We start from the raw sequence: 14725 nt of genomic DNA on the forward strand, positions 1-14725 counted from the left end.
ACCCCCAAAAACAAAAAAAAAAAAAAAAAAAAAAAAAAAAAACTGGCTGGAGGAAGAAGTGGGGTAAAGCTGATCTCCTCTCTTGTGCCAACCCCATGGCCACGCCCAATTCCCCCCACACAAACCCAGGGCAGAGGCAAAAGCTTCAGAGTAGCCAGGGGAGCCTGAGGAAGCTAGACCAGAGCTGGTCAGCTGCAAACCACAGCCTTTCTGGAGAGCACACCTCCTCTAAGTGTTTATTTAAAAAGCCTCCCTAGGGTCCCTCTCACCCTCCCTCTTAGCTGCCCTCAGCAGCCCCACAGGCCTGTCTGGGCTGAACTCCAGGAACCTCTCCAGTTCTAGTGCTAGAAAGTGAGTGTGAAAGTGAGAGTAGGGCCTGACCCTGCCATCTTCACCCCAAAGTCCACTCCTGGGGCCCAAGCCCAGCCTAGGGTTGGGCCCCTGTGGGCTGGAGGGGTGGCAGGAGGGCAGGGGTGGAGCCCCAACAGGGGGGTGTGCAGCCTTGGCCCTGCTCCAGGGAGACCTTCAGGGAGGATTTTAGGCCATAAATACTGCTTCCATGTCTGTTTTTAACATCTGGATTTAGGCTAAAAAGCCTGCTTTCTGGCCTTAGGGTTTAAGGCCACAACAGCTAAATAGACCTACTTACATCCCCCAAGGGCTAGATTTGGATTTTCCTAGACCCAGCCACCTGCTTCTTTCATATTCAGTATCTGGCCTGTCTAGGATCACAGCCCCATAAGACACAGGACAGCTCTGCCCCAGGAAGCTGGCAGCCCCTGCCACCTGTCATCAACCCAGCCTGGCCCCACATAACCTCAGAGTCTTGGGTAGGATTGCCAGATAATAGCAAGTAAAAATACAGGGTGTCCCTTTATATGTGAATTTCAGGTAAACAATAAGTTTTTAGTATAATCTATCTCATGCAACATTTGAAATTTACTTATGCGACAATAACACTTATTCATCTGAAATTCAAATCTAACTGGCCATCCTGTATTTTATTTGGCAACCTAAATCTGAGAAATATAGGAGCATTAGGAGGAGGTCCAGCTTCTAGATCTAATCAGCTAAAAGGGAAAATGAGGCTGGATCTAAACACAGACACAGTCACCTGTGAACTTGCGAATAAGGCTCACATCTGTGCAACTCAAAATGGGGTATCTTGGGGCAAGTGACAGACATCTTACAAAGTTTATCTAGCATGTACCTTGGCATGATAACGGTGGCACTGTGAGGTTCTCTGCCACCAGTCCTCCAGATATGCTGGAGAGCTGGGCTCTCAGTTCAGTATACAAGGACACTGCCTTAGTCCTCTGCCAGCCTCTGCACGAGCCCACAGTTTGTTGCTCCAGAAGCTGATCCTTATTCTTTTTTTGTGGGGGGGAACTTGGGATCGAACTTGGGTCCTTGCACTTGTGAGGCAGGCGGCAGTACCACTGAGCTAAATCATCAGCAATAGGCATTATTCTAATTCTGCCTTTTATCCCCGTCAGCCAATAAATAGAGTGTTCAATCAATTGTGTGCTCTACTCTCTGCCAATCCTGTGCTGAAGGTCTTACGTTTGGTCCTCACAACATCACAATGAAGTCTACTAATGTGTCCATTTCATAAGTGAAGCTGGGCCCCAGAGGGGCTTAATAACTTATCTAAAGACTCACAGCTAAGTGGTGGCAGTAGGATTAGAATCCAGATCGGCCTACCTCCCAAGCCTCTGCTCTTGAGTACTGATGCTATTATTCTGCTTTCCTGTTCAGGACCAGTGTGACTTTTCAGGGACAACTACCACTGGCTGAGTCCCTATCTATGTGAAGCTCTTTGTAAGCCTTGTGGAAAAGCCAAACTCCTGGTCTGCATGTGAGAGTAGCAAAAGAGACTTCTCTCCCTTGGGACTATCTATACCCACTTTCACGGACTGAGGCCTTGCATGTGCCAGGCCCAGGACTCTGCTTCATTCTGGCCTCTCCTTCAGTCTTCACAAAAGCTCTGTGGGGCTGCTGTCCCCACTTTCCTGGCTGAGGAAACTGAGATTTAGAGAAACTGTGCAAACTGGTCAAAATTACAGGGGGTAAGGCAGAGCTAGGACCTGACCTATGCTGTCCTCTCCACAGCTAGATTTGTAACCCCAACCCCCACACTTCAATAGACTGCTACTTGTTCACTCCTCCTGGGGCACTGCAGGACCCCCAGTTCCTCTGCTGTTCTTTAACCTGGATGTACGTCCTGGAATCATGGATCCTCTTGTCTGTAGCTGCAAGATCTAACACTTTGATATCCAGTCTCCTGGCACAGAGGCTGTAGGAGGCACCCGAGCCCCACACCTCCAACCCCACAACATGATTGGCGCCACTCACCACTGGCAGAGGCCAAGATCATGGCCTGCAGCATCTCTGTGTCGAACTGGTTGTTGGGCCAGGTGCCGGTTTCATCGCCGTTTTGGGAGCTGGGGAGAAAGTGGGATGGTGAGCAGGGTCCTAGGCCAGGCTGCTTTATTCTGCCCAAATCTAGTGTTCCATTTGCACCTCATGCTGAAAACCTGCCCCCCTGAGCAGGTCGGAGGGGGCTCACACAGTACCCCAAAGCAGCTCTCTGCTATCTCAGGTGCAATTGATAAACTGCATTCCCCGCCCCTCATAAGAGGATGTGATTACTGTCACAGCAAGGGACTGTCTCTGGAGGACAGTGGAAAGCTTAGTGAAAGTCTCAGAATTAGGGAAAGGGGTGTGGATCACAGAACATAAAGAAAGACGCAGGAGACCCCAAGCAACCCTGTAGCAGGGAGAAGGACATGGCTAAAGCTCGAATCTGATGTAAGAATCTGCCCCTCTGTTCCATGAGATGACCCACCCCTAGCTCCAGTCTCAAACTCTTTTTCATCAGAGATTTCCCAAAGCCCTTCCCTGACCCTTTCCCCGAAGCCTGGATCTTGCTGATGTGACCCAAGGGGATCCCTAAGCCATGCTGGCTGGGTCAGGTGGTACCACAGTCACCCTGTGACTACACTGTCTGCTCCTCCGCCTCAGTGATGATTGTGCCCATTTCCTACTGAGGCATCTGCTGTAAAAGCTGGCATCTGGACCCAATTAGGATTTAGAAGCCCTGTGAATTAAAGAAGCATGAAGTGATCCATAATTTTTTAAAATATTAAACTCTAAAAGAACCCTAAGGAATTCCAAATAAATTTATATTTTTCCCACCATGACTATTTCTATGCTTTTTTTTTTTCCATTAAGGATCCAGTTATTTCACTTTGCAGGAGAAAAGGAGCCTGCCACACATATTCAGTCTGCCTATTAGGAACCCGTTAGCTCCATCTGGCTCAGAGAAGTTCCTCAACCTTTGTCTGAGTGGATGGAAGAGGCCAGAGGAGAGAGCTGGGTCCCTATGAGGTAAGATGAAAGGTTTGGCATCGTGGGAAGGGCTGCAGGGCAGACCTTGAAGGCAAGAACGTCTGTGTTGTGTGTGTGTGTGTGTGTGTGTGTGTGTGTGTATTGTCTTTGTTGTTGTTGTTGTTGCGGTAGGTAAGCAGTGCCAAGAATGTCTTTACACCTTGAAAGGTGTGTCTCTGCTTAGGGTTTCTCCATTCCCAACCGGACAGACCCAGACTAAAGCTGCTGTGTGTCAACTCCGCATTGTCACAGCAAACATAAAATTAAGGTTGGAGGGCAAACAGGAATACCATTCCTTTCTCCTAAGAGTGGGAAGAGTTGAAACTCTGCACCTCCTTATTCAACAAAGACTTACTGTGCTGTTGCTATGTACTGATGGTGGGCTAAGAGCAGGACTGCAGGTGTGTATGGGGCAGAAGTAGACCATCTTTTTTTTTCCTGGTACCGGGGATTGAGCTCAGGATCTTGCACTTGCAAGGCTGGTGTGGTGCCACTGAGCTAAAATCCCCAGCCCAGAAATAGTCCATCTTGACGGTGCACATCAAGAGGCTGATTTAAAAGATTAAGCAATGATTTAACTGCAACTGTGACAGGTGAACGGAGGCAAAGAGCAGGGCACTACCAGAACATGTAAGGAAAATCCTGACCTGGGTGAGGGAGCTCAGTTGGTCTAGGCTTCTCCAGAGCAAAGAGCAAATTATCTAGGTGACCTGCAGAATGCCAGCTAAGTAAAGTGTAGAAAGAATGACTGAAAATCACCACCCAGTAACCACTGTTATAAAAACAGATTCAAGCAAGGATCGTCATTGAATACTAAATTACTAAGATTAGATGAAGCGTTGCTCTACATCTCCATGTACACCCACAGATTACTCATCAAGCACAAATACTTCTAAATATTTTTACAAAGCTGGGCATCACATCTGTAGTCTCAGCTACTTGGAAGCTGAGGCAGGAGGATCTCTTGAGCCCAGGATCCAAGGCCAGCTTGGGCCACAGAGCGAGACTTAGTCTCAAAATAAATTTAAAAAAAAACTTCTATAATGGAGATTTGGGGACACTACTTTCACCAAGGGAACAAACTGAACATTGCTCAAAATGTAACAAACTGATGTGGGAAATATATAACATCACTCACAGATTACTCCTACCTAGACTGTTCACCCAGAATCTAACCCTGAGAAAAAATAATCAGCAAATCCTCTTTGTGTAACATTTTAAAAGACAACTGATCTGAACTACTTATCTGTCTACTTTTTTTTTTTTTTGAAGCACTATCTTATTATGTGATTCAGGTTGGCCTTAAAAATATCTATATCATTAAAGAAAAAAAAAGTAGAGAGGCTGTTCTAGATTAAAGGAGAAGAAAGAAGAGAGGTGGGGCACGCCTGTAATCCCAGCACTCAGGAGGCTGGGGCAGGAGGATCACTGTGAGTTTGAGGCCAGCCCAGACTACATATTGAGTTCAAGGCTAGCCTGAGCTACATAGTGAGAATCTATTTCAAATAATAATAATAACAATGATAATAATAATAATAATAATAAAGAAGGAAGAGCCAGGGCAACAAAATGCAATTCATGCTCATTGATTTGATCCTGAAGTTAAAAAACAACGACAACAGGTTGAAAGGATATATTGGGAACATTTATGAAAATCTGCTAGTGGACTATAAGTTATTGCATTACTGTTAAATTCCTCAAATGTGGGGCCGGGGATTTAGCTCAGCGGTTCGGTGGTCTTCCTTGCAAGCGCAAGGACCCGAGTTCGATCCCCGGTACCAAAAAAAAAACAAAACAAACAAAAAAACACACACAAAAAAACCAAATTCCTCAAATGTGGTTATAAAGGCATTCTAGGGGATATATACTAAAGTATCAAAAGCTATGATGTCCACAACTCACTTTCAAATGATCCAGAAAAAAAAATGTGTCTGTGTGCGAGTGTGTGTGCATACGTACAGACAAGCATAAAGGTGCAATTAAATTGATGAATTTAGGCGAAAAGAGTAAAGAGTATTCAGATGTTCATCATACAATTCTTTCAACTTTTTGATAGGCTTGAGATATTTCAAAATAAAAAGTTAAGAGTTAAACATAAGTTCACCTAGAAGAGGCATAGCGTTTCCAGGCAGAGGGAGGAACTATCCTAAGCCTCTGAGTTGCTTGGTGGAAGGAACTTAGTGACTTCAAAGGACTAAGAGAGCTGCCATGGGGCAGGTGGGGTCTGGCTGGGGCAGCAGAGTGGGCACTAAAGATTTTGCTCCCACTCTCAGAGGTCTGGAAGGCCACTGGGGTGTCTAACTGGAGAGTGCCAAGATGGGATGTAGGTATTTAAACATCACTCTTGCTCCTGTGAAAGGACCCAGGGTGGGAGTTCCCCTGGGAGGTCAGGAGCCCAGAGATGAGGCCAGGGCTACCTCTGTCTCCACGAAAATCTGGGAGTCCTCACTTCTAGTCTGACTGAGCTCTTAGGTGGGCTGAGGCCCAGATGAGGGGTGTAATGATGTACAATGGGGAGCAAGGGGGAACAGCAGGGAAGAGAGCTTTGGGCTTTTGGGAGAGGCCACAGTGACCGGGCACCACAGGTGAGGGGGTTGCCTCTTGGTGATGAGCAGTGGCCATGAGGGGTAAAGGTGACTGGAAGGGTGGCCTGGAAATACAACGGGCCGGGCTGCAAGAAGTCTCAGGACATGACGGGCGGGCTGCCAGCCCTCTGAAGCTGGGCAAGAGACAAGCAGACTTCCTTTTTAGCCATTTACTGAGAGCTCCCTGTTCTCTGAGTACTGGGTCACCCAGACTATATATTTATCTTCTGTTTCATCCTCAGAACCACCCTGCAGATAAGGGTTATGATTATCTTTATTTTCCTGCAGATGAAATCAGGGCTCAGAGACCCCAAAGTCACACAGCTGGCAAGCAGCTGAGCTGCAACCTTAAAGTAAGCCTGCTATGGGAGTTCACACCCAACAACATGCTCAGCTTCAACAAGGGAGCTCTGATACAGGGGCAGATACAGGGGACTCTTCCAGGATCCAGGGAAGACTGCAAAGTAAAGGCACAATTCACCGTTTACTAAGCACTCACTATATGCCAGTGCCTGTGACAGGCCCTGGGATCTAAGAAATGACAGATACACTTCCTATAGTAAGGAGTTTATATTCTGGGGTGTGTGTGTGTGTGTGTGTGTGTGTGTGTGTGTGTGTGTGTGAGAGAGAGAGAGAGAGAGAGAGAGACAGCGCATATGGGCTGAGGTATAGTAAAGCATTCTGCAACATGCTCAAAAAAAGAGGGAAATCTGGGAAAGTCATCTTGACAACAGTCTGGGTGTAACCGTGTTAAAATATATAAATGCATGTGTGTCTTTTTAATATAGTAAGACCTTACTAATATCTAAAATATACATATATGTCTGTATAAGGGTCTATGATGTAATAAATCATTTTAAAAATTTTGACATGGGGAATTTCTTCTGATATATTTCAAAGACAAAAAAAATAGGCTGCAATTCTGATGGGCAGGATGACCTCAATTACTCTTTTTTGTTTGTTTGTTTTTGTTTTGTTTTGTTTTGGTACCAGGATCAAACTCGGGTCCTTGTGCTTGTGAGGCAGGCAGCAGAACCACTGAGCTAAATCCCCCACCCTTCTCAATTACTCTTAAAAAAAAAAACTAGTAAGAAATATACCAGTTGACTGGGAGTGAAAGTTCACCATATTCCAAGTGTGAACAAGCTTATGAAAATGTTAATAATTCAGTAAATAAAAGGGTTAATTAAAAAGCTTCTGCACTGCAAAAGAAACCATCAACAGAACTAAAAGACAACCTACAATGTGGGAAGAATTTTTACCAGCTGCTCCTCAGAAAAACGGCTCTTATCTAGAATATATAAAGAACTCAAAACAATCAGCCCCCCCCAAATATCAAGACCTGATTCAAAAATGGGCATCTGAAATGAACAGACATTTCTCAGACAAAGAAGTAAAAGCATCAAGTAAATATATGAAAAAATGCTCCACATCACTGGTTAATCGAGAGATGCAGATAAAAACAACACTGAGATTCCACCTCACCCCACAAAGAATGGCTGCTATCAAGAAATCAACCAATAACAAATATTGGCGGGGTTGTGAGGAGAAAGGAACCCTTCTCCATTGTTGGTGGGAGTGCAGACTGGTGCAACCACTGTGGAAATCAATATGGGGATACCTCAAAGAGCTGGGACTAGAGGTTCTATTTGACCCAGCCATCCCTCTGCTGGGTATCTTTCCAAAAGAATTAAAAGAATCATATCACAGTGATATATGTGCATCGATGTTTATAGCAGCACAGTTTGTAATAGCTAAAACTTGGAAACAGCCCATTTGTCCATCAGTTGGAAACTGGATAAAGATGATGTGGTTTTTCTATAAAATGGAATATTACTCAGCCATAAAAAATGAGAAATTAGATTCATTCATAGGAAAATGGATACTTATTGAGGATATACTCCTAAAGTGAAATAAATAAGTCATACATGTGTAAATACCAAATAGTTTCTCTGGTGTGAAAAACTATAAAAGTACATAGGATCCTAATGAGATAATTGACCATGTGAAATAGGAAGAAAAGGGCTAACAGTGTAGAAAAAGTGGGAAGGGTAGGGGAAAGGTAATAAGGGAAAAGAAAAAAATATGAGAAAATGACAAAATAGAAATAAAGTGTTTGTAAATGGGGAGGGGAGAAAGGGGTGAAGGGAGGGCAGGGACAAGGGGAACAAATGAGACCCAAGACCTGTCATGTAAAGGTACAAGATCCCAATAATGAATGTAACTGTACTGTATACCTAAAATGTACCAATAAACTCAATGAGAAAAAAACATAAAATGAAAATTAAAAAAAGTGTTAGAGGACTGGAGATTTAGCTCAGTGGCACTGCTGCCTGCTTCACAAGTGCAAGGTCCTGAGCTCAATCCCCAGTACCCCCCCAAAAAAAGATAGTGAGGATACAAATGAAATTATATGATAACTGAGATTTGCTTCAAAAAATCCAAGTGGGGTATGAAGGAGGGGTTATAAGTGACACAAGATAGGGCATTAGTTACATAGAAGTTCATCATACCATCTCTTTACTTCATACAGACAGGACATTTTTAATATTAAAAAAGTTAGCAATGGTTCTCACTAGTTATACATTGATGGGTGATTTCTCTTTTAATTTTTCTTTCTCATGTTTCTATAATAAAGCACGTAACATTTTATAAGCAGAAAAGCTGCTCTTTGGTGAATGACTAGGGAAGGTGGGGACTGCGTCTCCCAGGAGGAGGGATGCAAAGGGCTCGAGCTGGCAAATGGCGCTGCAGATTTGGAGCTATCAAAAGGGAACAGGTTGGGAAGAAGCCAAATAGAGACGGTCAGCCCCTGGACAGGCTGAGGCTGTAACAGCTGCAGGGCATGGTGGGGCCCAGGTTTCGGCCCACAGGGAGAGGTGCGGCCCTGGGCTCTGAGTTTTGGACAACTGCTGTTGGGATCAGAAGCCAAAAGGATCAGTGGGATATGGTGGCACAAGCCTGTAACCGTGGCACTCCAGAGACTGAGGCAGGAGGATCACCATGAGTTCAAGGCCAGCCTGAACTACACAGCAACCAATACCCAGTCTCAAAAAACACTAACAAAAATGTAACAAAGTGCCAAAGGCATGACCTGAGAAGGGATAGTAGTAAGGAGGAGGCAGAGGCAGACAAGGACTTGAGAATGTCTTTTCTTCTTTTGTCTAGTCAGTGTGTCCTAGTGTTGGCTTGAACTATGTTCACTGAAAACCTCCACACTGGTCTTGCTGCAAACCCGGTGTGCCTGACCTGGTGGGTTTCACAGGAAGGGCAAGATAGTGGGCAGAGAAGCAGTGGAGGGCTGAAAGCAGTGTTTGACTGAATGACAGAAATCTCCCATCACTCCAACCTGCTCATCAAAATGGCAGCAAAGAGAAAACTCCCTGCCATTCTGTTAATCCTCGCAGGCCTCACTCCAAAACCTTTGCATATGCTCCTCCCTCCACACAGAGTGCTCTTCCTTTGTCTTCACTTGGTTAGTTCATATTCATCCTTTAGATCTCAAAACAGCCTCATTTCCTCTTGGGTGTCTTCCGGTTTCCTGAGTAGGTCAAATCCCCCTCTATATGCACTTACGATAACTGCAGCCCTACATTTATTTTTTGTGATTATTCGGTTAATATTTCTCTCTCAACACACTACAAACATACTGAGAGCAGGGACCATGTCTGATCTCTTGTACACCTGGAACACTGCCTGGTCTACAGAAGGTGCTCGGTGATTTTTGAATGAGGAGAGAAGTTTCTGGATGATCCCCAAGAGTTGTTTTATCTTGGCCACTCTGGACCTGAGTCAGAAATGCTCCTCTCATCCTTGGCAAGCTAACTAAGGCCTTCCTTCCCTGGGCCTGCCCTCCACCTCCCCAAAGCTCTCCATGGAGTCTAAGCTGCTAAGCTTCTCACTGATGAGAAAGGACTTGAAGCAGGGTAAGGTGTTCACCCCATGGGTTGCATGGGAAGCAACTGGTGGGGTTCCCAAGTCCGGGATTTGGGCTGGAGATGGGTAGAGGGAATAAAAATTGCCCAGTGCTTCTCATAGCTTCAGCTCGAATGTCACCTCCTATTGGGTCTTCCTTACCCCCCATTATACTCATATCACCCTCTTGTTGTAACTTTCTATGATTTACAACTAGATCTGTGTGTGTGTGTGTTTATGATTTATTATCAGTTTTCCCTCCTCTGCCAGCCTCAAAATGTATGAGCTCAGGGATCCTATCTGCATGTTCACTTTTAAAGCCTAGTGTTAGCACAGGGCCTGGCTCACCGTAGATGTTTGATAAATATTTGTTGAATGGATGAATCCATGAATGATGTATGGGTAACTCTGGGGAGGTAGAGGAGGGGCAGCAGGGGAAGAGGAACAGCTGGGATGGCGGGGGACAAGGGCAACCTCAGTCTTCTGGTTTGCCAGCTTTTAGGGGCCTTTAGGAAGTGCCTGGCATGCCTGCTGCCAGGACAGGTCTGGGCAGGCCGAGGAGCTGGAATCTGTACCACACACCAAGGCCTTTTGTGCTTTTGTGACAGGGAGGAATTGGTTGGGGAAGAGAGGGGAGAATGGCAGCCTAGAAGCTCAGCATCTTAGCATCTGGGCAGATTCGGGCAGCTCTGGGCTCCCACCAGAGAGGCCTGGCCCAGAGCCCATGGCTCCCCTCAGACCTACTAGAGGTCTTTCCGCTGAAGTCCCAGCCTACAGGGGGTTCCTGTCTCCACAGGAATTTGTAGGGGACTGAAAAGAGCAGCTCAGGCAGCTGGGATGGGAGGGCGAGTGGAGGGGAGCAGCAATCAAAGGCTGGGGTGGGCAGGGAGAGGGGCCTGTGTGGCTGGCTTGCACACAAGTAAAGACAGGAGAGAGGGATGGGCTCAGAGAGAGAGACAGGAAGAAAGAGTTAAAGTACAGCAAAGAAAGAGACTCAGAGAAGCAGAAACAGACAGAAGCACAGATACAGGGAGGCTGAGAACAGAGGGAACAGAAATCATTAGTCAGAGGAATATGGAGACTGGGGATAGGACACAAAGAGACTCCGAAATAATGGAAGGTGAGACAGAAAAGAGGTCGAGGACCAGGAAAGGGAGGCACAGACAGAAAAGGAGAAGCCGAGACTGAGCTGAAGGAAGAGTCCCATTTATTCACTCCTTCCACATTTATCGAACAGCCCCGCCATCGCAGGCGCAGGCGCAGCACGGAGATCAGGGCAAGTAGACACAATGGTGGGGACGGAGATGCAGCAGAAAGACAGAGCCTGAGAGAGACAAGAGAAGGAGAGGCGGAGATCGCAAAGTGAGATGGAGACTGAGGGGTGAAGCGGAGAAAAGAGAGGCACTGACTGTGGAGAGAAGAGGCAGGGCAGAAGTCCTGCTGGCAGTCCGGCCGGACTAGAGGAGGCCGGAGGGCAGCTGGAGGTGGCACAACACAAGGGAGCCCTGCCCCGGTGCAGCCCCCAGCCTCGGCTCCAGCTGTGCCGTCTCTACGCACAGCTGCCCCTCCCTCCCTCCCCGTCAAGGGCTCCGCAGGAGGTGCAGACTGCGGGCAGTCCCCTCCGGCTGCTCCTCTTGGCCTGTGCTCCTCTTCCCCACCCTGGGTCAGGGTAGAGCCCAGCTCCCCCTGGAGGAAGTGGGTGCTGACAGGAGGTGGGTATAAAAAGCCTTCCCTCCACCCGGAGACCATTTTTCTGGTCCCACACAGCCCTCAGAAAATAGGAAAACATGCATGTGGTGGGAGAAGGGAAGGAGGGACCAGCGTGTGTGTTCAGCTTCCAAAACTGTCAGGACAGGCGCCTCTTCGCTCTGGGGTTTGTGTATCAGCCTCCAGTACAACAAAACCATCCCGAAATCTCAGACTGAGGGAAGAAGCCATTTGTAGCAAGTGCCTAGCCCTCCCCCCACCTCCTCCCACGTCATCGCTGAGAAAATGCTGCAGAGAAGAGGGTGGGCTGGAGAATCAGTCACCTACCCGCTGGTGCCTGGTCTCTGGGCCTGAGAGAAACGCCAGTCCGTGTTGGGCGGGGCTTGCTGTGGAGAAAACAGAAGGAGAGGGACTGAGTACAGAGAGGAGTCAGAATGTCACCTGAGGCCCCGGGTGTGGATGGGCTGGGGCAGAAGGAAACGGAACGAACGCACATATCCCCAAAGAGAAGAGGAAAATAAAACAAAGCAAAAAAATATTTCAGGTCTCAGAGGTCTGAGGCATCAGAGTCTAAAAGAAGTAGTATCACATCTGTCACAGTTAGCAAGCCCAGAATCTGTTGCTTAAATGGCCTCTTCTTCCCCGTTTCCAGACGCAAGCTTCTGAGCCAAGGATTGAACATATCTTTTGTGGCCCTGGGGGGAGAAGCACAGAGAAGGCCTCCAAAAGTGGCAGAAGAGGCTTTTGGAGGAGAATCCCAGGATCCCTGGAATGAAATCATTCAGGCCCTCAGCTGGGAACAAAGCATCCTCTGCAGCAAGATGGCTGCTGCTCCGGGTAACCCTTTTCATGCCAAGTTGTGCAGTGACACATTCAGAGGGACACCTCCTCCAGCCCTTGGCTCTCAAGGATATCTTCCCACAGCTAAATACATTATTAATTTAGGAGTCATGCCAGACTGGGCCTTTGCAGAACATCCAAGCCCCGGGACACTTCTCACCCCCAGAACTCCATGCCAGACAATGGCCTGTGACTAAGGAGGAGAACAAGGCTGCTCTGTCTGGGGCAGAGAAAATGGCTGGGATGGAGCCCAGGGGGATCAAGCTCCCACAGTCTCTAAGCAGAGCCAACTAAGTCTCCGGGACTCCCAAGGGGCCGATCTGTTGTCACCCCCAACGTGGCCGAAGGTGTGGGGCCCTGCCAGCTACTTAATGACCGAGTCACTCCCAATCCTTCCAGGGAGTGTTACCACACCCCCCAAGACGCACTCTATAGCCGTGTCCTCACTGGTTCTGAGTGTGCTGGTAATTAATTCTCAAGTCTCCTCCCAGGAGCACAAGTGTGAGTGTGTCAGATTACACAGGGAGAGGGAAGGCCAGGACTGCCAAAGACTCACACAGGCCCACAGATGGCTGACATGTTCAGAACCCAGCAACCTGACATCCCAAGTGCAAACGGAGCCACAAGCACCATTCTGGGACTGCCCTAAAGGAGGGAAGAGGGGTGCGAAGCCCTTAGCCATTCAACTCAGCAGAATCTACACGGGGTAGGGATCATCAGGGGAGGACAGGACCATGGTGGGCAAAACACACCGAACATGAGGATGATAGGCTCATCCCGAGGAAGTGGAGCACCAAGGAATTTCCTCCACAGGGAAGGTGCTAAAGGGAAAGAACCCCACCCTTACCTCTTCCCAGCAGATGCCAACTGTCTTCTGTCCAGTTTTACAAGAGCCAATTGCCAAGCTATTCAAAGCACTCACTCCGAAGATAGGCCTGGGTTGAGTTTAATCACTTACTCTGAACTTGAACGAGTCGCTTGACCACCATGAATTTCAGTTACAAGATGTCAGTACCCATCCAGCAATGGTGGTGGGAAAATAAAATAAAATAAAATGTTTTGATTTTCCAGGAAGGTGTATGGAGTAAGGATCTCTTAATCAGTGTTGTTTCAAAGTGATCCTGATTCAGCAGGGGGCAGGGTGGGGTACATATTTTGTATAAAAGCTCCTGGGGTTGTGGAAACTTGTGCTTTTTACTATTATTTCCCCACATATGAGGGTACTCCTGGCATTGGGCAGAAGCTATGGCTTCCCATTTGCCTTAGCAGGAAGGACTTGCCAGAGTCTGGGAGACATTTTTTGTTTTTGTTTTTGTTTTGAGGCACTAAGGTTTGAACCTAGGGCCTTTGCACTGAGCCAGTCCCCAGGCCTTTTTCTGTGTTTTTAATTTCGAGACAGGCTCTCACTAAGTTACCCAGGCTGGGCTCAAACTGGTGATCTTTCTGCCTCGACCTCCCAGAGTGCTGGGGTTACCCTCTACAGTCTTAGATACTTTGGTCACTCCCAACGCTCTGATCCTAGATGGCTGAACATATTGTGGTCATGAGGAGCCAAAGCCTATTTCTGAGCATACAGACCCTGGAGTGCCTGCTTTCTGCTGGAGAAAGGAGTTCACTTTCTATAAAGGTCTGAGCTCCTACCTCAGCCCTGCCCTCCCACCCCACCTTAGACCAACCCCCAGCCCACCTGCCTGCCTGGCCAAGGCTTCTGGGCTATTGGACCTCTACCCTCAGTACTGAGCCCCAGGCCCAGAAGCACCACTGATCCATGGGTCACATAATCCTGCTCACCCTGCAAGAGGACCTAGAGTCACTTTTGAGCTTCAGGCCAGCTCAGAGGCAATGGCCCCTGCCCTGGGTGTGAGAGGGAGGGTTGGGAGGAAGCTCCTCTGTCCTCACCACACCCTGGGCTACCAGGACTTTCAACCCTCACCTGGGCATCACCGTCAACCATGAATGCCTCTGTCACCGCCCCCCCAGGGGAGCTGTGAGCGGGCCTGGGACAGCCGTGTGACCCTGGCAGCCGCCCTGGTGTACCTACGTGTTGGTGCACATGCAAGTGAGGTGAAGTGAGCAGGTGTGTAGTTTGGGGTCCTGGGTGGCTTGCAGAGAGCGTCCCCACCAGTCCTGAGCACATGGCGGAGTGGGGATAGGGAAGGTTTCCAGTGACAGAGAAGTCACAGACCATGGGAGTGGCGAGGAACCGAGAACCTAGACCTAAGGACCGGCGGAGCGTGCTGAAGCAGGTGCCTAGGAGGCTGGCAGGGTGGGTCTTTGACGGCCTTCAC

The 14725-nt window shown here is 47.9% G+C and overlaps 1 protein-coding gene across 18 annotated transcripts in view; it reads right to left on the bottom strand.

Annotated features, from left to right (window-relative positions):
- The window catches only part of LOC104855158 (protocadherin gamma-C4), a 171487-nt gene that overhangs the window by 4078 nt on the left and 152684 nt on the right, over window positions 1–14725 (bottom strand). For all 18 annotated transcript variants that reach the window (XM_019206024.2, XM_019206018.2, XM_019206029.1 and 15 more), the window contains 2 exons: window positions 11925–11983; window positions 2356–2444 (listed from right to left, as the gene is read on the bottom strand). In XM_019206024.2, the coding sequence (XP_019061569.1) occupies window positions 2356–2444; window positions 11925–11983 (148 nt within the window). The remainder of the gene's footprint in view (window positions 1–2355; window positions 2445–11924; window positions 11984–14725) is intronic.

The sequence above is a fragment of the Fukomys damarensis genome, unplaced genomic scaffold (genome assembly GCF_012274545.1).
Source record: "Fukomys damarensis isolate Sample0158 unplaced genomic scaffold, DMR_v1.0_HiC HiC_scaffold_3, whole genome shotgun sequence".
NCBI classification, from domain to species: Eukaryota; Metazoa; Chordata; class Mammalia; order Rodentia; family Bathyergidae; genus Fukomys; species Fukomys damarensis.